This window comes from Eptesicus fuscus, chromosome 11, assembly GCF_027574615.1.
Source record: "Eptesicus fuscus isolate TK198812 chromosome 11, DD_ASM_mEF_20220401, whole genome shotgun sequence".
NCBI lineage: Eukaryota > Metazoa > Chordata > Mammalia > Chiroptera > Vespertilionidae > Eptesicus > Eptesicus fuscus.
This window is the reverse complement of record NC_072483.1, coordinates 17,404,221-17,429,422: the sequence shown is the minus strand read 5'-3', so window position 1 is coordinate 17,429,422 and position 25,202 is coordinate 17,404,221. Positions and strand designations below refer to the sequence as shown.

The 25,202-nt window shown below is 45.6% G+C and overlaps 1 protein-coding gene across 3 annotated transcripts in view; it reads right to left on the bottom strand.

Moving 5' to 3' along the window:
* Positions 1-1,913: 1,913 nt before the first annotated feature.
* The window catches only part of RAB3GAP1 (RAB3 GTPase activating protein catalytic subunit 1), a 106,873-nt gene continuing 83,584 nt past the window's right edge, over positions 1,914-25,202 (bottom strand). For 2 of the 3 annotated variants that reach the window (XM_008143475.3, XM_054722952.1), the window contains 7 exons: positions 18,210-18,347; positions 14,252-14,479; positions 10,637-10,733; positions 10,439-10,542; positions 10,184-10,299; positions 7,319-7,421; positions 1,914-3,303 (listed from right to left, as the gene is read on the bottom strand). In XM_008143475.3, the coding sequence (XP_008141697.2) occupies positions 3,067-3,303; positions 7,319-7,421; positions 10,184-10,299; positions 10,439-10,542; positions 10,637-10,733; positions 14,252-14,479; positions 18,210-18,347 (1,023 nt within the window). In that variant the 3' untranslated portion in view covers positions 1,914-3,066. The remainder of the gene's footprint in view (positions 3,304-7,318; positions 7,422-10,183; positions 10,300-10,438; positions 10,543-10,636; positions 10,734-14,251; positions 14,480-18,209; positions 18,348-25,202) is intronic. The other variant, XM_054722951.1, reaches the window with a different exon arrangement.

The following is a 25,202-nucleotide window of genomic DNA, read 5'->3' as shown; positions in this document are numbered from 1 at the left end:
GCTGACCCACCTCGGGCTCGCACTCACTAGCCCCGTCTAGAATCATCTGCCACTCTTGAGGCACCCCTCACTCCATGCAGGTCTCTGCTCAAATGTCACCACTCAGGCCTTCCCTGTCCCCCATCCACAAAGCCCTTCCCTCCCACTGGTGTCCTTTCCTGTCATGTCCACGACGGTCTTTTATCTGTCCTGCTCACTGCTGAATCCTTGTTGCCCAGAATAGTGCCTGGCACAGAGTTGGCACTCAATAAACACTTGCTGAATGGAAAATAAATAGAAATGCTTACTGGACTTTACAAAATCCCAACCTGCAGAGAAATCCGAATTTTCGCGTGGTATAGGAATACACAGGCGTGGGAGGGCCCGCGTGAGGACGTCACGTGGGTGCCGTGAGCATTTGTCAGGCTCTTTGCAGCACAGTACAAAGCACGAAAGAGGAAAAAACACCAGCCATATAATTGCTACTTTCCAATTTAGCGCAAGAACTAGGACATGCATACACTTTCCCAGACTCCCCAATCCGTTTGTCCTGCTAAATTGCGATCTAACCCCTGCCACACCCTTGCTTAAAACTCTTCAGCGACTCACCCGTCTTGAGATAAAGCCCAAACTCCTCGCTGAGGTTACACAGAACGTCCTGATCTCACCTGTTCACCTCTTCCCACACTGGTTCCACATTCCGCACCAATGGAAATGCTGGCTCTTAAGATAGTTTCTTTTGCTTCTGAGTTTGGCTCATTCTATTTCCTCACCTATAACACTCTTCTATCCCCTCCTGCATCAGCTAACTTCTGCATCACAAACCTCCCCAATGTTCTTCCTTCAGCGGGCTCTTTGCATGTCTCAGGTTCCTGCAGGAGGAGAAGGCAGCCCAGTGTGCAAGTACTTTCAACTCTTGGCCTGTGTCACGCTTGCTAACAGTCCACTGATGAAGAAAGACAGGGGTAAGTCCAGACTGAAGGGGTGGAAAAATGAATTCCATGTGATGGGAGCAGTGGTGAAATCCCAATAAATTAGAGCAAATACATAAGGAAGGGGGAATTATTATAGTTCTTTGCAAGCAATTTATCACACTTTCCCCCTCTTTGTCAGCTCCTACTCACCTTCTGCTCTCAATCTAGACAGACTCGCCTAATCCCTAGCGTGAGTGAGAAACCTCTCCCACAGTACCTTCCCTGCATCACTGCTATTGCCTGTATTACTCCCCAGGCTAATGAATGAGTGACGGAAGTGATATGGGACATACTGGGCCTCCCATGCATACCTGGTGGCTGTTCTCTCCGCTTTATGGCAGCGTGGTATCAGCCTTCCCCAGGGACGCGAAGGTGACTGAAAGGAGGAGGGGGTTCCGGTTTCTGTTGTTTTCATTGCCCAGTACACCTGGTTTTTATTTCTTAAAAATACCTGTGAAATAAACACTTCACTATAATGAAAGTAAAATGGGATAAGTTCCATTTTAAAAGACACAAAGAATATTCTTGAGATCCCTGCAAGACCCAGCAGGCTGCAAATATTTAGCAAGAGCTGAGACAGTATAAAATTAACTGAAATAAGAATAAACACCAGAGGGAAGAAAAGAAGAGAAAACCAGCCAGAGAAAGCAGCACTTCCTTTTATTAGACTCACAATGCCGTTCTGAAGTCCAACCTCTCTCTGTAAAATGTGTCTTTCTTATTAACGTCCCATTGGAAAGCAGACAGACTTAGTCTTCACTGTATCTCTGTGGTGCACCATCAACCAGTCCAGCATCTCAGAGAAGAGCTCTGTGGAGGCCGGCGGTGATCAACCGGCCTCCCTCCTTCACACACACACACACACACACACACACACACACACACGCACTCTTAAATATGTACACACATACTTTTTTTTTTTTTTTTACAAAAATAATATAACAGGTTTACACAGATCTATTAATTATTTAAAGTTTCACAGCAAGGCCTATGCTTCATTATAAGCATTTTTTACTTTGGATTAAAGTGGGAACTTTAGGCCTAAAAATAGATTTAAGATTATTGAACAAAGGCCATATAGCAACACAGACATAATAGATCTTGATCATCAGACAACTAGAAGTATTCTGTGGTCATCCTTATGCTAGTCCTACTCCATATCCCCACCAATTATTTTCATTTTAACTAAAATACAAAAGTAAAATAGTTCACTGAAATAATCTTCTATTCATTACATTAGCACATATACCAAATTATACTAACTGCATGATAATCTCTATGTACCAAGACTATATTTTTGTTATACTTCATTAAATATGGTATCCAACCAGCAACGACACAAAAGGAATGCATACTGAACAACAAGGAAAGGAGAGAACAATAATTTGCAGGCTATCTTTTTACATGGCACCCAAAACAAAACAAGTAAGAGAAGCCTTACAAGATACTAGTAGGTATCAAACTAATTTGCAGTGATATTTAATATAGTTTTATCAGAAGGAATACATTTAGGTCATATACGGAAAAACACATAAACTATGTGAAACTCTAGGATTTCTCCTAGAATATTCAAAATGCTCATCAAAAGTTAATTAGTATAATAAAAATGGTGACCAGGTGATTGAATAAACAGAATGACATTTAATATATTAAAAACACAGATTCTGGGAATAGATTCTACCACCCAAACACCCAGAAATCTGAGTTAACAGATCCTCTACTTTGCATACTTGATACTAATAAAAATAAGAAGAGTTTGCACAGACTATAAATGCAAGGCTACAGCCTAAGGGACATTCACAGAAAGAATAAATGAACACAATCTTGCCAGAGTGAGCACAGAGAGCTCCTGCATTTTTGGTCCCCAACCCCACCCCAAGGGCCATCTCTTTGGGGAAAAAATCTTTCAACAGTTCAAGCCCATTACCTTGGGCCCCACAAGCTACTACCCAGCCCAAGCTTGGCACCAAAGTCTTTCAGATGCCAGTACGACGCTCGATCATTCAACTGGACAGGCCCTCTTCATGCCTCCCAGGTTCCGACCGGCACAACCTCCTTCCCACAGAAGGGGTCAGCACGGCTCTGAAGCCTCAGTGGGGTGGACCAGGAAGAACTAGAAGAAGGAGGTATCTGATGAAAAAGCACCGGCCAGCCGGAAATCCTCTTTGGTGAGAACACTGTACATGCGCTGAGGCAGAGCCCGGGAGTAGGGGGCGGGGCGGGGCACCGTGGTGCGCAGAATGAGTTCCCGGCCAGCAGGCGGTGGGAAGTCGGACACCGAGTTCTGCCTTCTCTCCTCCGCGGAGCCCATTCTCTTCAGTTCCTCCTCCGGTGGAGCCATGGCTGCAGCCTTGAATAGAATCAAATGCTAAATTCAAGATCAAGTCGGTGCTAAACTTAGATCACTATGAAGGACAGATGAATAAACATGATAAACGCAGAAAAATGTTCTACATTATTCAGTAATGTTGTCAACTATGTTATGATTACTCAAGAACACAACACAGAAAATACAAGAAGTTTGAAACACTACATGAGCAGCCAGAGATTACAAATAAATTGGTGAGAGAGACAGAAGGGATAATGACTGCCGGGCAATCTGCTTTGAAAAGTGGGGGCCATATTCAAAGATCTGATGAAGACGTAAAATGTGCTGGTTTCTGTGTTTCTTCTAGCAAATACCCAAGACAGAATCTGATATCCTCAGTCCAGTAATGGGGCTGGTTCTCTCAGAGGCTAGAAAGGTGTTTTTATGCCGGGTTCCAATTATTTTTAAGATTCACTGGTCGAAATACAACTGGGGCCAGTGGTTTTGTTTGTGGGCAGCTAATGTGAGGCAGCAGTGAGGTCTACGTCATGTAGCAATGGCAACAAAAGTGAAGTTCTCAATATCAAAGGCATCTATTTTCTCATTAAAATTGCATAAAATACATATTCAATTACTCTGAATTTTAACTCTGATCACTATAGTTGTTTCATTTCTCTGATCACTGTATTTCTTTCTGAATACCCGATTTGGAAAAAAAATATTTTTGGCAATGGAAATATGAAACTATGTTATACAAGAATCAGCAAGAAAGGTATGTCAAATCCAAACTATTAAAGAGGTCAATAGTCTTAATGATCTTACAAAGTTAGAGGGAGGGGAAGGAACAAGAAACTATGAGGGACAAGGCTGTTTGTTACCTCATCAGAAGATTCAGTCAGCTTGAGAAAGGGTGAGAAAAGAAACAGTGATGAAAGGGAAACAAAACCAAGCAAGATGGTTTTAAAAAGAGACAAGGAATTTCAAGATTATTTCAGACAGCATGCACTATATTAAGGAACATGATTGTATCAAAAGAATTATCAAGACAAACATACAACACACCTAGTTATCAAATTGAGCAGACATACCCACTACTCATGCATCTGATGGCTCAACAGGTGACGTACAAAATGTCATTTAATGGGAAAATGATTGAACAAAAATCTACCTCTTTTTTAAAAAAATGTTTTTATTGATTTTTTTAAGAGAGAGAGGAAGGGAGAGGGATAGAGAGATGGAAACATCAATGAGAGAATTATCATCTATCAGCTGCCTCCTGCACACCCCTTACTGGGTTAGGATCGAGCCTATAACCTGGGCATGTGCCCTGACCAGGAATTGAACCAGTGACCTCTTGGTTCATGTGTCGATGCTCAACCACTGAGCCACACTGGCCGGGCACAGAATCTATGAGTTTAACTGAAAAATTAAAATGATCAGGGCTCGTGCAGGAGACAACCAATAGATGTGCTTCTCTCACATCGATGTTTCTCTGTCTTTCCCTCTCTCTTCCACTCTCCCTAAAAAAAATCAATGGAAAAATATCCTCAGGTGAGGATTAACAACAACAACAACAACAACAACAACAACAACAACAACAACAAAGTATGATTTTTTTTGGTTAATTCTCACCAATGGATATTTTTTCCATTGATTTTTAGAGAGAGTGTAAGTGGGGGGAGAGAGAGAGAGAAAAGCATCCATGTGAGGGAGACACATTGATTGGTTGCCACCTGCACCTGCCTGGACAGGGGCCGGGGAGTGAACCTGAAACCAGGTACCTGCCCTCGATCAGGAATTAAATCCATGACCCCTCGGTGCTCGGGCAGACACTCTAACTGCTGGGCTAGACCGGCCAGGGCTAAAATGTATGAATATATAAAATTACTATGTGCCTATATTAGTAAACTGACATACAATGTCAGTTATGAAAAAAAAAAAAAAAGAATAAACGTAAATGGTTCTCATTGGCCAGGCATGTAAGGACTGAGTTGAGAAATGTACCAACAAGTGCTTGTTTTATGGATTGGTCTGTCAATTCCCTGAAAACATTGACCATGAGGTATGGAAGTTTGAAGTAATGTGGGATGAATGAACAATTTCAGATGGGCTATATGATGAGGCCCTGAAAAGATGATACACTCTTATATTTATTGATGTAGAAAGATAATTATATTGTGTGGACATCAAGAATAATAAAGTAAATTATATAATACTAGAGGCCCGGTGCATGAATTTGTGCACAGGTGGGGTCTGGCTGGTTTGGGGGAAGGGATGCGGGAGGTTGGCTGGCCGGCTGGCCACACACCCTGGTTGAACTCCTGGTCAAAGGGAAAATTTGCATATTAGCCTTTTATTATATAGGACTAGAGGCCCGGTGCACAAATTCATGCCTGGGTGGGGTCCCTCGGGCTGACTGGCAATCGAGGCCTATGGGGCTGCGGGAGGTTGGCCGGCTGGGGGGGAGGGGCCGTGGGAGTTTGGCTGTGGGAGCGCACTGACCACCAGGGGCAGCTTCTGCATTGAGCGTCTGCCCCCTGGTGGTCAGTGCACGTCATAGCGACTGGTTGACTGGTTGTTCCATCTTAACGGTCACTTAGGCTTTTATATATATATATAAATAGGATTTTATATATATATATATATAATCCTATTTTTATAAAATATACATATATTTGCATACACTACTTGTTAAATGCTAGCGTGATCTTCAGTGGGGAGTAAGATTAATGTGATTAATTTTTAATGTGATTAATGATTCCTTTAGAATTTTCTGTGTTGCCCAAATTTTTACAATGAGCCTTTACTTATAGTCTGGGAGGTAGTGGGTAGGGGGGTTGGAGGCTATTTCCATTTTGGGGAGAATAATTTTGCTTAACTATTCAAAACAAGTAACACTCTCAGCATTAAATATATGAATACTTTAGGTTTTAAATCCTCTTAACACACAAATTTTAGAAACTGAGGAGAGTTTTTGCAATATGAGGAAAGTTCATATTTCTCATAACAAGAAATGAGCTCATGAGCATCTGGTGAGTAAGCAGACGAAGAAGACATAGGGTGTGAAAACAAAGTCGGTTCTTGCTTTCATGCCAGACAAAAAAACAAAACAAATCAAAGTAATTATTGCTTTCTAGAACTCGCATTTATAAGGAACTTAAATACTTAGTTTTTAACTGGAAGTTTTTAAATTTAAAGAGCTACCCTCATAAATAACCTCAGATTTTAATTCTTCCTAAAAATTCAGATCAATATATTTGGCCATGATTTTGATATATTAAATAGAATACTCCAGATAAACTCAAAGGAGATTATGAAGTTTTACTCCTTGTGTAAACCCATTAAAAGTCTTTTTCTTATTTGATTCTGAGAATCACACCTTCAAATCTGGGTCATTCCAGTGCTCTCAGTGTCAGTAAGGGCCCCGGGATGTAGTGCACTGGGTAATATTCTAACAAAACCTTTAGGGTTAACGAGCCGGGACATGAGGTCACCGTGGGATGCCAGCACCTCTTACCCATAAACAGAGCGGTACAGAGAGCATCAGTACAAAGGCTAACTAGCAGCAACTCTATGAAAATGGCAATCTCAGTGCTTTAGGATCTCAGGAGGTGTGATCTGATTCTAAACCTGTGCTTCCATAGCAGGAGTCATGATAAAGCCGATGTTTCAAATCAGGCTTCTTCCGTGAAGCCCGTTTCCATCCCCAAACTCTGACACCCTGCGCCTCCTCCCTAGGAAACCTCTTCACCGTTATAAAAAGTTAGACTTACTAACTTCATAGTTAAGCTGTGGAACCATTTGCTGTACATGGAGTCTGACCAGTAAAACTGAGCCCCGTTCTAATTGGAAAGTAGTGGACATTTTTTCCTACAGCACAGGACTGGCCATTGGCCACCGAGTCCCTATCAAATTAAGAAAGCAACATCTGAACGCAATGCCCAGGCTCACATGGGGCCAGCAGCTGTAGAAGCAGCCAAGTGTCAGAATCAAAACAGCGCCCCACTGAGCAGAGGGCTGGCGAAGCCACAGCCTGTCAGCGAGGAGCCTCACGTACCCGCTGTGCGTTCACAAACAGCTTGTGAATGATCCTGCCGGCGTGTCCTCTTCCCGCGCCCACCACCAGCACTTCGGGCTGCTCTAAAAGGCAGCTCACAAACCTGGGAGAAAGAATAGAAGGCGAGCTGCTCACTTCCTGTCAATCCTCCAGATTAATTTTGGGGGCAAACCCTCACACTGATACTGGCTCAACTACCATGGCTGGAGTGGGACTTCATAACAGAATAAATTGATATTTGGAATTTAAATGGACTCAAATGACTATCCTTACTACCTTTCAAGCATTTTCATAAAATGTGTGAAAAGCCCATCTCTACCAAAGTGTAAGAAGAAATATTCAGTAAAAGTTGATAACAAAAACCAAGTTTCATTTATACAACAAAGCAATGATCCATGTTTCTTGTTTTTATTCTTTTAAAAATATTAATATTTTTAAATCTTCACTCAAGGATATATTTGTTTGTTTTTTAATTAATTTGAGAAAGTGAGAGGAAGGGAAAGAGGGAGAGAGAAAGAAACATTGATCAGTTGCCTCCTGTACATGCCCCGACAGAGGATTGTACCCACAACCTAGGTACGTGCCTGATCAGTAATCGAACCGTAACCTTTTGGTGCCCGGGGTGATGCTCCAATTAACTGAGCCACCGGCCAGGGCTGCTTTGGCTCCTTTGAGATGTATAAGTGCATGTGTGCGTGCATGCACAAAATGCACGTTTTGCTGGGCAGTGTCACGACTGTAAACTGTGCCATTTTGTGCTGGAAATACTGTACTGCCAAGTCCATCACAGATCTGTAGAGTAGAGCTAAGAGAGTCAAAGGCAGAACCGCCAAGCATGCACTGCCTGCTCACTGACTGATACTGCTATTTTAGAAACGACTCACTTGATTAGAGCGCATTCTGTTCATTTAAAAGGAAGGCATTTTCCATTACGCTCAATTAATATTTGACAAAGGAGGCAAGAGTATACATACAATGGAGTCAAGACAGTCTCTTCAATAAATGGTGTTGGGAAAATTGGACAGATTCATGCAAAAAAATGAAACTAGATCACCAACTTACACAAGAATAAACTCAAAATGGATAAAAAACTTAAATGTAAGTCAGAAAACCATAAAAATCCTAGAAGAAACCATAGGCAGCAAAATCTCAGACATCTCTCGTAGTAATATGTTTATGGATACATCTCCCAGGGCAAAGGAAACGAAGGAGAAAATAAACAAATGAGACTACATCAAAATAAAAAGCTTCTGTACAGCAAAAGAAACCATCAACAAAACGAAAAGGGAGCCCATTGTATCAGAGAACATATTTGGCAATGATACAGCTGATAAAGGGTTAATATCCAAAATATATAAGGAACTCATACAACTTAACAAAAGGAAGACAAACAATCCAATTAAAAAATGGGCAAAGGACCTAAATAGACACCTCTCCAAAGTGGACATACAGATGGCCAAGAGGCATATGAAAAAATGCTCAAACTCACTGACCATCAGAGAGATGCAAATTAAAATGACAATGAGGTATCACCTTACACCTGTCAGAATGGCTACTATCAACAAATCAACAAATGACAAGTGCTGGCTAGGACGTGAAAAAAAAAGAAACCCTAGTGTACTGCTGGTGGGAATGCAGACTGATGCAGTCATTATGGAAAACAGTATGGAGTTTTCTCAAAAAATTAAATATGGAACTGCCATTTGATCTAGTGATCCCACTTCTAGGAATATATCCTAAGAGACCCAAAACACCAATCAGAAAAAACATTCACCCCTATGTTCATAGCAGTGCAATTATACAACAGCTAAGATCTGAAAACAGCACAAGTGCCCATCAGTAGATGAGTGGATAAAAAAAAAACTGTGGTACATCTACACCATGGAATACTATGCAGCAGTAAAAAAAGGATCTTTTACCCTTTAAGACAGCATGGATGGACCTGGAGCGTATTATGCTAAGTGAAATAAGCCAGTCAGAGAAAGACAAGTATCACATAATCTCACTCATATGTGGAATCTAGTTAACATAATAAACTGATGAATAGAGTGGATCCAGAAAAGAAAGAAGAAAAAAGGCATTTTCAAGAACAAAGAAGGCTGGGAGAAAATTTCACTCAACAAAAGATATAAAATTCAAACAAAATCTTGTTATAAGCTATAGCAAATGACTTGTCATATACTATTAATTTTCTAGCATCAATAATGCCATTCCTTGTGAAAAGGCTACTGATGTTAACATTATAACAAATTCAAGCTACTGAAGTAGCTAATTTGGAAACACTTTATCACACATTAAAGCAACACATGACATTTCAATGGGCACAAACAGACAAGGGCTCACACTGAAGGCTCCCTTGATAATGGTGCTGCCAGGAGAAGTCTGGCCCAGGCATTGCCTCATCCTGGAGAGGCCGCCCGGTCACTCTCCAAACATATTTGCAAGGTGCACAGTAAATGCACCTTCGCTCTCACAGGTATTTTAAAAAAATTAAATGAATGTTGAGCAGAATTACAGTTGCAAAACCCTTCGGACTGTGGTTAAGGAACAGTGAGAGCTGCAAGCAAAGCTCTGAGCAGTGCTAGTGACAGAGTTAACGGCTTCTCCTCAGGTGCAGGCACCACGCCTCTGCGAGCAACCTGGTAGACTTGCTTCTGCAGGTGGGAGCAGTGGAAACACCTAGAAAGTACTCAGAAATACAGCAGAGGTCAAACCCTATGATAATAACTTCTCTGAATCTGGCCAATGCTTGTTACAAATCATAGGAGAGTATCACAAAGAATCTCGACATTTCATTAAAATTTTCTAAAGGAGTGGTGGATTTTCCTACTGCAGACAAAAATAAGCGAGTCAAATAGCAATTACCTTTCTAGATCTTCCTTTTCCTCCTCTTGTTCACATTTCTCAGTTCCAAACTTGGCTTTCAGTGAGCGGGCTCTAGCAATTAGGGCTTCCACATTAGTAATTTGATGGATGATTTCCTAACAGTAGAAAAGGGGAAGTCATACATTGGAAAACAGCAAAGAAAGGCAAAGCCTTTTAAAATGTTTCTTGAAAGTAATTACTGCCCACAGGGAGGAGAGAGTACTTGGCGAGATGCTGACAGTCCACCCAACTTACTTCTAGTTTCTTGTCTTCTGGATTGGGAAAGTGCAGGACTTTGCTGGAATGGGATATTATCTGCTTGATAATCTTCTTAACGGAAGAAATGTTTTCCAGACTTTCTATTAAGAAGATCAAAACCATCATTAAGTAAGTCAGACAAAATACACTTTCATTTTAGAAATGAACTAATTACTAATCAAATAAGACATTTACCTTCTTCCTTTACCTTGAGTACGGCTGCATGAATCACACAAGGCAGCAGGTGCCGAGCAAGGTCTGCAGGTTTCTGCATTGCCAGATAGTGCAGCACCTGGAGGAGGCCCAGACTCAGATAAATTATCAATGCAGTTGCCTACGAATAAAGCAGCCATTTACGAAACAAAAAAATCCTCTGGACCGGTGATTTTCAACCTTTTTCATCTCATGGCACACATAAACTCATTACTAGAATTCTGCAGCACACCAAAAAATATATTTTTTGCCAATCTGACAAAACATAGGTATAATTTTGATTCATTCACACCAGACGGCTATTGTTGTGTTGGCTGTTGCCATTTTTTTATTTGACAATCTAAGAGAAAAGAGGTCAGTGTCCCTGACTAAATAGTCAGGTGTTGCACGCTTTAAAAATTCTTGCGGCTCACCAGCTGAAAACTGCTGCTTTGGACCACTGAACTCACATCTGTAACAAAAGTAGCGAATCTCGAGCTCTCTTCTCTTAGTGTCTACCCCTACATTCCAGGCAAATAGCTACTACTGCCAAAGGCAAGAATAATGTTACTGAAGACAAATGCATACTTCTGTCCTCAATAAGGGTTAATATTCTCATATCCTCATCCCCACTTCCATATGTAATGCATACAAATTAGGGAAATACAAGGAAAATAAAAACTACCTGTAAATCATACCACCTAGGGATAGAATTATTAACGGTGGAACATTTTCATTCCAGAATTTTTCAAAATATCAAGTACACGTAACATATTAAATGAACTAATATGAAGTGTCTAAAATACTGTTTGTGACCTATTTTTCTCACTTATTATTTCTAAACATTTCTAGGTACCCTCCACTGATTTTTTTGGTTTGGTTGTTTTCTTGTGTTTTTTTTTTCTAAAATGGAAATTGTTTTACTTTTCTGATTTAAAAAATACAGCATTTTTATCACACAGATTTGACTCTTCTTTCTATGGGGGTAGAGGGCCCAGGTGACAGATTACCTCACTGGTGCTTGGCCAGAAAATTCCATACTGGTTGATTAAGATTATGTTTTTGGGAGAGGTTAAAACTGCAATAGATAAGGTATTAACCAGGTTTGATGTCACTGGCTTTTATTTAGCACAAGTGATGCCCTTTTCTTTTAATTTTCTTGGATTGCAGTTTTAAACATTAGTTCTGTTTTAGCGTTTTGATTTTTATTTTTAATCCTCACCTGAAGATATGTTTTTATGGTGTTGTGTTTTTTTGGGAGAGAGGGGAAAGGAGAGAGAGAGAGAATGGAAGGGAGGGAGAGAGAAGAAAAGGAGGAGGAGGGAGAGGCAGAGGGAGAGGAGAGGCAGAGGGAGAGAAACATTGATTGGTATGTGTCGGACCAGAAATCAAATCCACAACCTTTTGGTGAGCGGGATGATGTTCCAACCAACTGAGCCACCTGACCAAGGCTAGTGTTTTGATTTTTCTTCAAGGACTCTGATAAAATGAATATTATTCCTACTTTTCCTATTTTCCATTTCTACTACTTTCTCTCCAATCCCCTTTAGTCCTTTTGCCACTTTTTCTTGATGCCTTTTAAATATTATATTTAAATATGAATCTACTCTCTCTTGGGCCCTTGTCATTTAGTTTTTATTTTTGATTGGTGTCTTTTTCTTCTATTTCTATCTTGAGTTAAACCAGCTGTGGTTTCACTACTTTGCAGTTTTTGGGTCCATTTTTGCTCTTGGTTTTAGTATTTCTGATTAAAAGTGATTTTTCCTATCCCCCATGCTTGTTTAAAGATATCTGATTCAGTATGTATGGAGTGTTGTTAACAATTTTCTGCTTCATGGTCAATTTTCTGGGAAATGTTTTCATTAGCTAACTGACCCACCTGCATTTTGTTTTTTTATAGTTTTGTATGGATGTGATCTGCTCTTTAGTATACCTAGTCATGCCACAATTTGAAAGTGCCCCTTTTCTGCAGTTCTTTAAAGGACAGCAGAGAATGAGGGAGGTTTGTAAGTTATTTTTTGTTTGTTTGTTTTTTTATTGATTTGGGAGAGGAAGGATGAGGGAGAGAGGGATAAAAACATCAATGATGAGAGAGAATCACGCCCCTTACTGGGGATTGAGCCCGCAACCCGGGCATGTCCCCTAACCAGGAATGGAACTGTGACCTCCTAGTTCATGGGTCGATGCTCAACCAAGCCACATTGGCCAGGCGGCTGATAAGCCTTGTTTGTCTTTCACTTTTGCATGATCCTTAATTTCCCTCTCATTTCCTTCTTTCCCATCATTGCTTTATCTCTAAGGGGTATCAACGCTTCTCTATATATCTGGTTTCCCAAGACAGTTTCTCCGAGTGTTCACTTGTCATCCAGCTTACGTTAAAGCCTCTCCCTGTAGCCATGCTGTGAACTATCAAGCTCTACCTGTACCAAGTACTTTGGCGCCCAGTGTTAAGCTCTCTCTTTCTGGCGTGACTCTGTGCTCCGTCTGTCTTCTGTATCCCTCAGCTCTTCTTAAAACTCCCTGTCCACACTCTCCTGCTGCCGGAGGCTAAAACCAACAGTAGTTAGCACATTAACGCAAAAAGACCCATTGGAAGGCTAATGGGCTTTGATTTTCAGCAGGGCTGAAAATCAGTATAATATTGCCCTGCTGTTGGCTCAATGGCTCAAAGCAATTCCCTAACCTGATAATCCTTTTACTGTTTACCAAACTTTTCCTTTGATATGCCTGTATCCATTCCTAAAGGGCAAATGTGTACTCAAGTAAATAAAAAGCAGACTGGCCAGAAGTCGGTGAGCTTCTCCACTAGAGAGAGGTTTCCATCTGCCCCCCACCCCCATGCCTTCTAAATTCATATTTCTTGTCTAGTGTTTTCATTTGTGCACGGCCCCTTCTTCAGATCCTGAACTCTAGCTGTGCTGGATGCAGCACCTGCAGCAATGGGAACTCCACTGGAATTTGGCTTGTTTCTCTACTTATAGTTTTAATTTGAAGGTCACTGTAATCTCTGTCTCCTAGTAATGCTTAAGGCATGGATTTATTTACTTATTAAGTATATGAGATTATTTGGGAGGCCGGTGGATGGTGGGTAGGAGGGTATGTGGGGCAATTTGATATCAGGCAGCTACCACTACTCATTAGAATTCCAAGTATTTTTTAGTAACTGAAAAGCAGTTCACTAAATGATCATACCATAATTTATTGAACCAAGCTTATTTTTGGTAACTTTGGTTATATCCACTTTTCACTAAAAAACTTTGCTGAACATCATTCTTGTACATTGATCTTTACGTATTTCTCATTATTGCCTTAATAAATTTCTTGGTAGTAGAATTGCTAGGTCAAAGGACATGACCATTTTTAAGGCTTTTGATATATGCTGTGAGATGAGACAGTCCAATGGTAAGCATTCTATATAAAATATGGGTATCTTATTTTTGGGCCTAACTGCAACTAATCCTAAAATTTTAAATGTAAATAGTAGATACATAAAAAGCTCATTAAATTTCAATGCTTTGCTTCTCAAGAGTGTCCAAAGACCTCATGTCTAATAGTGAGTTTTTAAAATGCTAGAACAATAACTCCCTTTTTAGTGTTAGATAGCCAAACCTCAGTTACCTTTTCTGCTTCCCGTGTATCATCAAAGAGTCTCCTTTGCCTTCTGGCAGGAACTGGCTTAGCTGTTTCCCAGGCTTCCACCCACATGTTGCTTGGAATCTTCATTCGGGCACTCAGTTCTCCTTTCAGAACGGTGTTTCCCTTTTCATCAATCACTTCCTCTTCAATGTAATCCCGGGGTGAGTACCACCTCACAAAGTCTTCCAGACAGCAACCTGGATTAGCTGCCTAAATCAAGGCCAAAAATTCAGCAGAACCAAATAAAAATCAACAGTTACTGATAAACCTGTTTGCAAGATCAGACTTTCCCCTTCACAAAAAGCCGACCTAATCTTTATAAAATCTAATATGTGACATGAGTTTGGGTATCACTTTGAAAACAGATCAAATGTTAAAATATCGAAAGCGTTTTATTTTTGCTGTCTCTATTTTATAGAAAAAGAAAATACTTCCATTTGATGAATTTGGAAATAAAAATTTTATGTAAAGTGAAAATAATTCTCTTAAACAGATAAGTTACATAGTTTAAAATTATAGCATAACTACTCAAAACTTAGAAAAGTATCAAATAAGTGCAGGTCATGTAAATTAAATAATACACAACATGAAAGAATAATAACACAATAATGGAAAAATTCTGCTCTTTTTCCCCCTCAATAAATCAATACTGCAGTAAATATCAGCTAAACTCAAAAATGTTTTATTCAGCCATCAAATTCTTGTGCTTTATGTACAACATTACTCTCACATAAACTGCTTTTGTGCTGTTAAGGAATTGAAATGCAAACTATTATTGTTCAGGTTTCTGAAATCTAACTAATTAAATTTTTACTCAGTGGATAATTCTATAGAATTTACAAGGGTGTATTTCAAAATCCTTTAAGTAATTACACATTCAAGCCTGAAATAAAAGTAGAGGCTTCCCAGTGTTAGCAGTAAGGCACAGAGTTCTCTTTTGCAAGTGTACAGTAATATATTAGCAGAGTACTAAGGATGGGTATATGTATTATCCCCTAATACTCAAAGGATACGTGTACACACATTAAACACATACCTTTTGGTTATATTCTCTACCACAACATAATTTTCCTGTATGAGTACTATATTTAATTGCCTGAAATAGTAAGTCATGTAAACATCAACAAAGAAGTGCTATGCGGAAGGTCATTTCCTTTCTTTTTAAATTAAATTAACCTCAGACCAAAATGCAAACAGACTTGAAGAGAATGGCTAGTCTTAAATGTGAAGAGCAAAACTGTTAATTCTTTCTTCTTGAGCTCACTGGCTACCAGCTTAACCATCCCTACCACTTTAGGAAATCCCTCTGAGGGGATAAGGAATCAGAGGAGGGTCCTTAACCCAGTCAACAACATAAACTTCTAAGGCAGGGGTGGGGAACCTTTTGCCTGCCAAGGGCCATTTGGATATTTATAACATCATTCGAGGGCCACACAAAATTATCAACTTAAAAATTGGCCTACTATATTTGGTCAAACATTTAATTCACTCACCCCTAATGCCTTGGCAGGGCCAGACCAAATGATTTCTCAGGTCTTATATAGCCTGCGGACTGGGCATTCCCCACCCCTATTAAGGGCTATGGCATCATGGCAATAAGTACTGCTGTGAACTGCAAAAGGTCAAGATTACTGCATGAGTCAGGATTCATGCCCAAAGATCTGGATATTAACCAGGCAATACCACACCCACTGAGAACATCTTAGGAACCCAGAAATAGGCCTTGAGTGGAGAGAGAGAACTTAAAAAAGAAAATAATATTGAACTCCTATACCACAGAATGTGTTAAAAAATAAAGACAGTTTACACCAGCATCCTTCCCTATGGTTGTCCTTACGATACCAGGCTAAACAAACAGCTACCAGAAGGTCAAGGCGCACTTCAGCTCTGGCTTGTCTTTGTTCTACTGTTCTAGATATGCATCCAAGGGCATGCTCGAGAACAGGCCCTGTGCTTCTGGGTTGTAAGGTGTAGGTACCTCAGGTCCAGATCAGCATTCATCCAAAGCTCTGGGGACGGTCCCAAGGGCCCCTAAAGCAAGTCATCCCTACGCAAAAAGGGGGAGGCAACCGTATCTATTTTAGAGTGACTACATATTTCCTTAAATTTCTGATTAAAACAATGTTATGAGAGGTTTGTAGGTGCCCAGGTTAATCCAGAAGAGTCGAATGAACTCTAGTTTTGCTGAAGCACAGTGTTGAAGGAATTATATAGAACCTTACCATCAGAAGCCGATATATTTCTATGGGGAAAAGCTTTTACAGTTCCAATTTGGATTTCATTCTGTACTTGCCTCTGTAAGGATACTGTGGTAGGACAAGGACAGATGAATATGAAGGCAGCTAGAGGTCAGGTAACTGGCCAGAGTGGCTCAATGGTTAAGCATCACCCCATACACCAAAATGTTGTAGGTTCAATTCCTGGTAGGGGCACATACCTAGGTTGCAGATTCCACCCCTAGCTGGGGTGATTACAGGAGGCAATTGATTGATGTTTCTGTCTCACATCAATGTTTCTCTCTCTCTCTAAAAATAATCAATAAGGACATAAACTCGGGTGAGGATTAAAAGAAACAACAACAACAACAACAAAAGAGCCACTGGGCAGGCTAGTACTTCCTACTGTGCACATACTCCCTAAGCCAATTCTCTTATTTACTTTTTTGATTTAACACATGCCCTGAGAGCCAAATGACTTTTCCCTCTCTCGGGAATTGAACCTGCAACCTTTTGGTGTTATGGGACAATGCTACAACCAACTGAGCCACACCGGCCAGGACCCAACTGACTTCTATTTATTCACGGTGCCAACTGTTTGTTTTAAAACAACACATCTCTCTTTCTTATTTCACAGCACAAAAGAACTCACACATTTTATGTATCGTTTGTCTCTAAGGAAAATATGCAGCTCGTAGAGGTTTACTAAAGATTTTTTCTTTTAGTAAATATGGGGGGAATAAGCAGGGAATAAGAGGCTTCCTTTTACTGTCACAAACCTGCTAGCTTTGAAGATGAAAGTGGCATGTGTTTTCATGGGTGTTTATGTTGGGGAAACCCACACTCAGGCTGGCCTATAGCACAGAGCAGGACTGAGGAGGGGTGTGGAATGGGGACGTGGGGGCCGTCACGGTGCGACGGGGTAAGGAGGAAAGTCTGTGCCTCGGGGACAATTCTGGGGATCAGCAGTAGAAAGGAAGCCCTGTGGCCCAATGGGCTACCCACTTGGTTTTAAAAAATATATACATAGACTTGTCTCTTCTTTCAAAAATAAGTAATAATAATAATAAAGACTTTTCTTCATCCTGGGTTTTTCAGCTAGCAAGCTAAATGTCACCATTCTCTGAATTCTCTATGGCTAGATACAGGCCTAAAATGAGTAGGGAGCAAGTACCTACTCATCCTAAATGGGGACTCATCTGAGAAACCTGCCATGACCCACTCAGTGGAGTTAGTCCCCTCTTAGACCTGCCTTCATAAAAGAACTCATCACATACTTATTTACACAACCTCAACAGACTGTAACTGAGAATAAACACTGTATTTCTTACTTATCTAATCACAGTGCAAGTCACAAAGTAGGATATCAAAGGCCTGTTGAACAAAGGAATCTATGTTAAAGCCTACGGGTTTCCTAAAAGCCTTGCATGATATTGGCTGAACACACACAAGGGAGAAAGACATCCCAATGCAGATATAAAAATTACTCAAGTCTCAACTTTCAACTATTATTCAAAGATTGTTCTTTTCTTTTTTTAAACTCAAGAAGCAACTCTGAATACAACCTTTAGGGGATAGAAGCGGGGTATTATTAACTACTAATGAAATAAAAGCTTTTAATAAAAAAGATATTCAGGTCTTTATACCGCTTTATTGAGTGACTTTCACAGCTTCATCCCAGAATAACTCAAAATAGAATCCTGAGCCCTGACAGTGTGACCTACCTTAAAAGACTCCATATCTGACAGCAGACAGGCGCTCTGCATGCGTGCCCGGAGGTGAGCCCCTTCCGCGGAGGTGCCCAATTTAGCTAGAACCTCCGACTGCTCCTCTAGCAGGTCTTCTGTCATAGGTGCTGGCTCCTGTGAAGCACAAAAGGACAAAGCTCAGCAATAGCCTTTGTGAGGACAAAGCAGGGCTATAAAAATAGAACAAAGACAACAATTATTTCAGCTCTAGTAGTCCCAAGGTATGTGTGGAAAAAATTTCAGAGAAATTCACAAGTTTTTTGGAACCTACATAGAAACGTACCAAATTAACAAGAATAAATATGACTTTCAGGGTCTCTTCAACCCCAACAAATAAGATTATCACGTTCCCCTAGTGAGAACTGATGGCTAAAAGACAGAAATTTGGGTGCACTGAACATTTTTCTGCCTGTTAATGATACAGAAATAACATCCTAATGATATTTTTATGTATGATATCACTAATTACTATAAGGTTTTTATTATAACTAATAAGAGAAGAAAATTGATATATATATGAAAATTAAAGGCAAATGAGTTGAACCCCCAATAAAAACCTCCAAATAAATTAAGTTTTATGTTGTAGGTGTTGCTTTGAGTTTAGGTTCAAAAGACATTCTAATTACTAATTCCCATAAGAAGTTGTGGGTTTTTTGTTTTGGGAATCAGAGACATTATATATTTTAGTGGTAAGCCCAAATTAAGAAAAAAGCTAAGGCAAATCTAAAGGAGGGTACACTGTAGAATCATTAACAGAGTGACAGAAAACATCACGAAACTTTCAAAGGGCTTTAGGAAAGTTCTCTGAGAACTGATTTCATTGAAATATTAAGAACTCAACAATCCAGAGACTAACCAAACGAAGCTCTCCTGTTTTGCAGTTAAAGTCAGAAAAAACTGAATTTTTCTATTCTTAGATAATAGAGTATGATGTACAAGTGTTTAGAACATTTGTCAATGGATATCTTCTAGATTTCAGGAGCTGACTATAAACCAGGGTTTCTCAGCCTTAGTACTACTGGCATTTTAGGCTGGGTAACTCTCTGTCATGGGCCTGTCCTATGCATTGCAGGGTGTTCAGCAGCATCTCTGGCCTCGACCTACTAGATATAAGTGGTACCACTCCACCTCTTGACAACAAAAAAATGTTTCCAGAGAGAAACCAAGATGGCGGCATAGGTGAAACACCTAACCTGCAGCCGGGCACAACAATTTCAAAGGCACAACTAGAGGTCAGAACGGACATCGTCCAGAACCACAGGAGAGCTGGCGGACTGAAATGCCCACAGATGGGGGGAAGGAGAAGGCCACGGGGACAATCGGGGGAGCCGTAAAAGCCTGAGGTATGGAGAAACTGGCGGAGACATGAGCACGCGCGCCTGCGGGGAGGATGGAGCCGGAGAGGAGGGGGCGGCTGACGGCCTGGCCGGCGTTCACTGGCAGGAAGGAGATAAAGGCGCCGGAGTGCGCTAAGCGCCGGCTCCGACTGCACTGAGCGCCAGTTCCGGGCGAAACCCTGGGAAGCCAGGCGCAGGCTGGGGGAATGAATCTGGGCTGTGGGGCGCAGGCACAGAGGAGCGGGGGAAGGCAGAGCTCCAGAGGCGCGCACGGGAAGGGGCGCAAAGGACGGACTGTTGCCTGCGCCACTGAACTGCCCTAGCGGGAAGGAGACATAAGCTCAGGACCGTGCTGAACCCCAGTTCCGACTGCACTGAACCCCAGTTCCGGGCGAATCCCTGGGAAGCCAGGCGCACGCTGGGGGAATGAATTTGGGCTGTGGTGGCGGAGGCACAGAGAAGCGGCGGCTCCAGACGCGCGCACTGGAAGGTGCGCAGAGGACGAACTTTTGCCTGCGCCACTGGGTGGCCCTGCTGGGAAGGAGACAGGGACGCCAGACTGCGCTGAGACCCAGTTCCAACTGCACTGAAGCCCAGTTCCAGGCGAGAATCTGGGAGTCCAGATTCATTAGGGGAGGGACTGGACTGTTTGGCAGTGGGCGAAACTCCAGGGCACGTTTCTCTCAGAGGTGTTTGCAAGGAATACAGAGGGACACAGACACAGGAGCCTCATAGGGCGGGGCTGACAGGAAGCCAAGGTTGTAGGCTCCACCCTGTAGCTCCGCCCCAGCCAAGCTGAGCAGAAGCTTTTTCCTGCTGAGTGCCTCAGGTAGTGGCTGACCCACACTGCATTGGAGACCCAGAAACGAGGGCATCTAGTGGTTGGTGGGAGATGACACCAGATTTCAATCACTTGCATAAGGGAGGCATTCTAGAGGCAGACTCAGTGAGCGCCAAGGCATTGCTGCATCAAGACCCGGCCCATAAACATGTCTCCTGCACAGCAACTCTTCCTATATGGACAAAGAGGGTCCTCACGGCCAATAGGCCTGGAGGACAATTCCTCCCAGTGACACCAACAACAATCAAGACTTAACTGTACAAAGGAGGACCAAGATGGAGACATAGGGCGGCGGCCTGATCGTTGCCTACCACAACAATATTGAGACTACGACGGGAGAGCAGAGCAGACACCAGCCAGAAAGACCGGGGGGCTGGCTGAGCAGATGCTCTACAACTAGAATAAAAGAGAGGGGTACGCAGGATGATGCTGATGCCGGTGACCCAAAGTCCACACTTTAAGAACTATGGCTCAGGCCACACAATGGCGGCCTGGAACGTGCTCGGCGCAGTTCCCCCGGCGGTCTCCGGCTGAGGGGACGGCTCCACTCACTGCCGAGCACGGACAGACGAGCCCCTGGGAGACATGGGGTGGGAGACTCCGTGCTTGCTGACCTCCGAGTCCTTCAAGAATCTCAATGCCCCGAAGTGGCCAGGTGCGCACGCTCAGCGACTGGCCACCGTTGCAGACCCAAGGGCCGACGCAGCGACACCGGACCAGCCCACCGCCGGGTACCGGGCACACCGGAGCCTTGCCGAGCCCGCCGCCCAACGAGTTCTGCGGCAGCCGCCCTGGAGCTCTGAGAAAATGACCGAAGGAATTGCTGAGAGGGAATTGACCAACAGGAATTGGGATCAAGAAGACGAAACCCCGCTGAGACCCGAGTCCAGGCGAGCCTGCGAGCCTCTGGGCTCAGATGTGGTCACACGCCTCTGGGTCTAGGTGAGGCCTCACGCCCCTGGGTTTGGGTGAGGCCACGCGCCCCTGGGTCCAGGTGAAGCTGGATTCCGGGTTCGGGTGAGGCCATGTGCCCCTGGGTCCGGGCGAATCTGAACCCTGGGTCCGGGTGAGGCCGTGGGCCCCTGGATCCGGGTAAGGCTGGGTCCCGAGTACGGGTGAGGCCGTGAGCCCCTGGATCCGGGTGAGACCACGCAACCAGGGGTCTGAGAGAGGTAACGCGCCCCTGGGTCCGGGTGGCTTCGTGCACCTAGGTCCAGGTGAGGCCACGTGCCCCTGGGTCTGAGAGAGGCCACGCACCCCTAGGTCCGGGCGAGACCATGTGTCCCTGGATCCGGGTGGGGCCTCGTGCACCTAGGTCCGGGTGGGGCCGCGTGCCCCTGGGTCTGGGGGAGGCCAGGCGTCCCTGGGTCCGGGTGAGACCGTGTGTCCCTGGATCCGGGTGAGGCCTCGTGCACCTAGGCCCGGGTGAGGCCACGTGCCCCTGGGTCTGGGGGAGGCCAGGTGTCCCTGGGTCCGGGTGAGACCGTGTGTCCCTGGATCCGGGTGAGGCCTAGTGCGCCTAGGCCCGGGTGAGGCCACGTGCCCCTGGGTCTGGGGGAGGCCAGGCGTCCCTGGGTCCGGGTGAGACCGTGTGTCCCTGGATCCGGGTGAGACCTCGTGCACCTAGGCATGGGTGAGGTCACGTGCCCCGGGGTCTGAGAGGCCAAGCGTCCCTGGGTCCGGGTGAGACCATGTGTCCCTGGATCCGGGTGAGGCCGCGTGCACCTAGGCCCGGGTGAGCCCAAGTGGCCCTGGGTCTGGGAGAAGCCAAGCGTCCCTGGGTCCGGGTGAGACCATGTGTCCCTGGATCCGGGTGAGGCCTCGTGCACCTAGGCCCGGGTGAGCCCAAGTGGCCCTGGGTCTGGGAGAGGCCAAGCGTCCCTCGGTCCGGGTGAGACCATGTGTCCCTGGATCCGGGTGAGGCCTCGTGCACCTAGGCCCGGGTGAGCCCAAGTGGCCCTGGGTCTGGGAGAGGCCAAGCATCCCTGGGTCCGGGTGAGACCATGTGTCCCTGGATCCGGGTGAGGCCGCGTGCACCTAGGCCCGGGTGAGCCCAAGTGGCCCTGGGTCTGGGAGAGGCCAGGCGTCCCTGGGTCCGGGTGCGACCATGTGTCCCTGGATCCGGATGAGGCCTCGTGCACCTAGGCCCGGGTGAGCCCAAGTGGCCCTGGGTCTGGGAGAGGCCAAGCGTCCCTGGGTCCGGGTGCGACCATGTGTCCCTGGATCCGGGTGAGGCCTCGTGCACCTAGGCCCGGGTGAGCCCAAGTGGCCCTGGGTCTGGGAGAGGCCAAGCGTCCCTGGGTCCGGGTGCGACCATGTGTCCCTGGATCCGGGTGAGGCCTCGTGCACCTAGGCCCGGGTGAGCCCAAGTGGCCCTGGGTCTGGGTGAGGCCAAGCGTCCCTGGGTCCGGGTGCGACCATGTGTCCCTGGATCCGGATGAGGCCTCGTGCACCTAGGCCCGGGTGAGCCCAAGTGGCCCTGGGTCTGGGAGAGGCCAAGCGTCCCTGGGTCCGGGTGAGACCATGTGTCCCTGGATCCGGGTGAGGCCTCGTGCACCTAGGCCCGGGAGAGCCCAAGTGGCCCTGGGTCTGGGAGAGGCCAAGCGTCCCTGGGTCCGGGTGCGACCATGTGTCCCTGGATCCGGGTGAGGCCTCGTGCACCTAGGCCCGGGTGAGCCCAAGTGGCCCTGGGTCTGGGTGAGGCCAAGCGTCCCTGGGTCCGGGTGCGACCATGTGTCCCTGGATCCGGATGAGGCCTCGTGCACCTAGGCCCGGGTGAGCCCAAGTGGCCCTGGGTCTGGGAGAGGCCAAGCGTCCCTGGGTCCGGGTGAGACCATGTGTCCCTGGATCCGGGTGAGGCCTCGTGCACCTAGGCCCGGGTGAGCCCAAGTGGCCCTGGGTCTGGGAGAGGCCAAGCATCCCTGGGTCTGGGTGAGACCATGTGTCCCTGGATCCGGGTGAGGCCGCGTGCACCTAGGCCCGGGTGAGCCCAAGTGGCCCTGGGTCTGGGAGAGGCCAAGCGTCCCTGGGTCCGGGTGAGACCATGTGTCCCTGGATCCGGGTGAGGTCTCGTGCACCTAGGCCCGGGTGAGCCCAAGTGGCCCTGGGTCTGGGAGAGGCCAAGCGTCCCTGGGTCCGGGTGAGACCATGTGTCCCTGGATCCGGGTGAGGCCTTGTACACCTAGGCCCGGGTGAGCCCAAGTGGCCCTGGGTCTGGGAGAGGCCAAGCGTCCCTGGGTCCGGGTGCGACCATGTGTCCCTGGATCCGGGTGAGGCCTCGTGCACCTAGGCCCGGGTGAGCCCAAGTGGCCCTGGGTCTGGGAGAGACCAAGCGTCCCTGGGTCCGGGTGAGACCATGTGTCCCTGGATCCGGGTGAGGCCGCGTGCACCTAGGCCCGGGTGAGCCCAAGTGGCCCTGTGTCTGGGAGAGGCCAAGCGTCCCTGGGTCCGGGTGCGACCATGTGTCCCTGGATCCGGATGAGGCCTCGTGCACCTAGGCCCGGGTGAGCCCAAGTGGCCCTGGGTCTGGGAGAGGCCAAGCGTCCCTCGGTCCGGGTGAGACCATGTGTCCCTGGATCCGGGTGAGGCCTCGTGCACCTAGGCCCGGGTGAGCCCAAGTGGCCCTGGGTCTGGGAGAGGCCAAGCGTCCCTGGGTCCGGGTGCGACCATGTGTCCCTGGATCCGGATGAGGCCTCGTGCACCTAGGCCCGGGTGAGCCCAAGTGGCCCTGGGTCTGGGAGAGGCCAAGCGTCCCTGGGTCCGGGTGAGACCATGTGTCCCTGGATCCGGGTGAGGCCTCGTACACCTAGGCCCGGGTGAGCCCAAGTGGCCCTGGGTCTGGGAGAGGCCAAGCGTCCCTGGGTCCGGGTGCGACCATGTGTCCCTGGAGCCGGATGAGGCCTCGTACACCTAGGCCCGGGTGAGGCCACGTGCCCCTGGGTCTGAGAGAGGCCAAGCGTCCCTGGGTACGGGTGAAGCCGGATCCTGGGTCCGGGTGAGGCCGTGCGCCCCTGGATCCATCCTGGTGAGGCTGGCTCCCAGGCCCGGGTGTGACCACGCGCCCCTTGGGTAAGGGTGAGGCCACGTGCCCCTTAGTCTGGGTGACGCCATGCCCCTGGGTTCGGCCGAGACCAAACCAGAGGGAGTCGGACCTCCATTACCACCATTTGTCCACCATCCAGAGCTGAGGGGTCAGTGCTGACATGTACACATAAGGAACTACTGGACATTGAAATTGGGTCTCAAAAGAACTGTTGGTCCAGGGGGAAGCTCGCTACAGATTGATTCATTTGCCTGTCAACATAACTATTATTGCTCGTCTCACATTCAGTTCTTATTAGTATATATCTAGTGACATATGATCTCGCTCATCTAGGGGAAATGATGAACAACATAGACTGAGGAACAAGAACAGAACCAGAAGCAAGGAGGCATCGATCGGACTATCGGGCCTCAGAGGGATGATAGGGGAGGGTAGGGGGAGGGTGGGGGGAGGGGGAGAGTTCAACCAAAGGACCTGTATGCATGCATATAAGCCTATCCAATGGTTAACTTCAACAGGGGATTGGGGCATGCGTGGGGAGAGGGGTGGGATGGGAATGGGGGGATGAGGACAAATATGTGACACCTTAATCAATAAAGAAATTAAAAAAAAAAAAAAAAATGTTTCCAGACATTGCCAAATTTCCCTGGGGGCAAAATCACTCCCCAGTTGAGAACCACTGCCTTGAGGACAAATAATTTTCACAACTATCTGTCATAAATAAAGTAGAAGCATGGTAAAGCTATGGC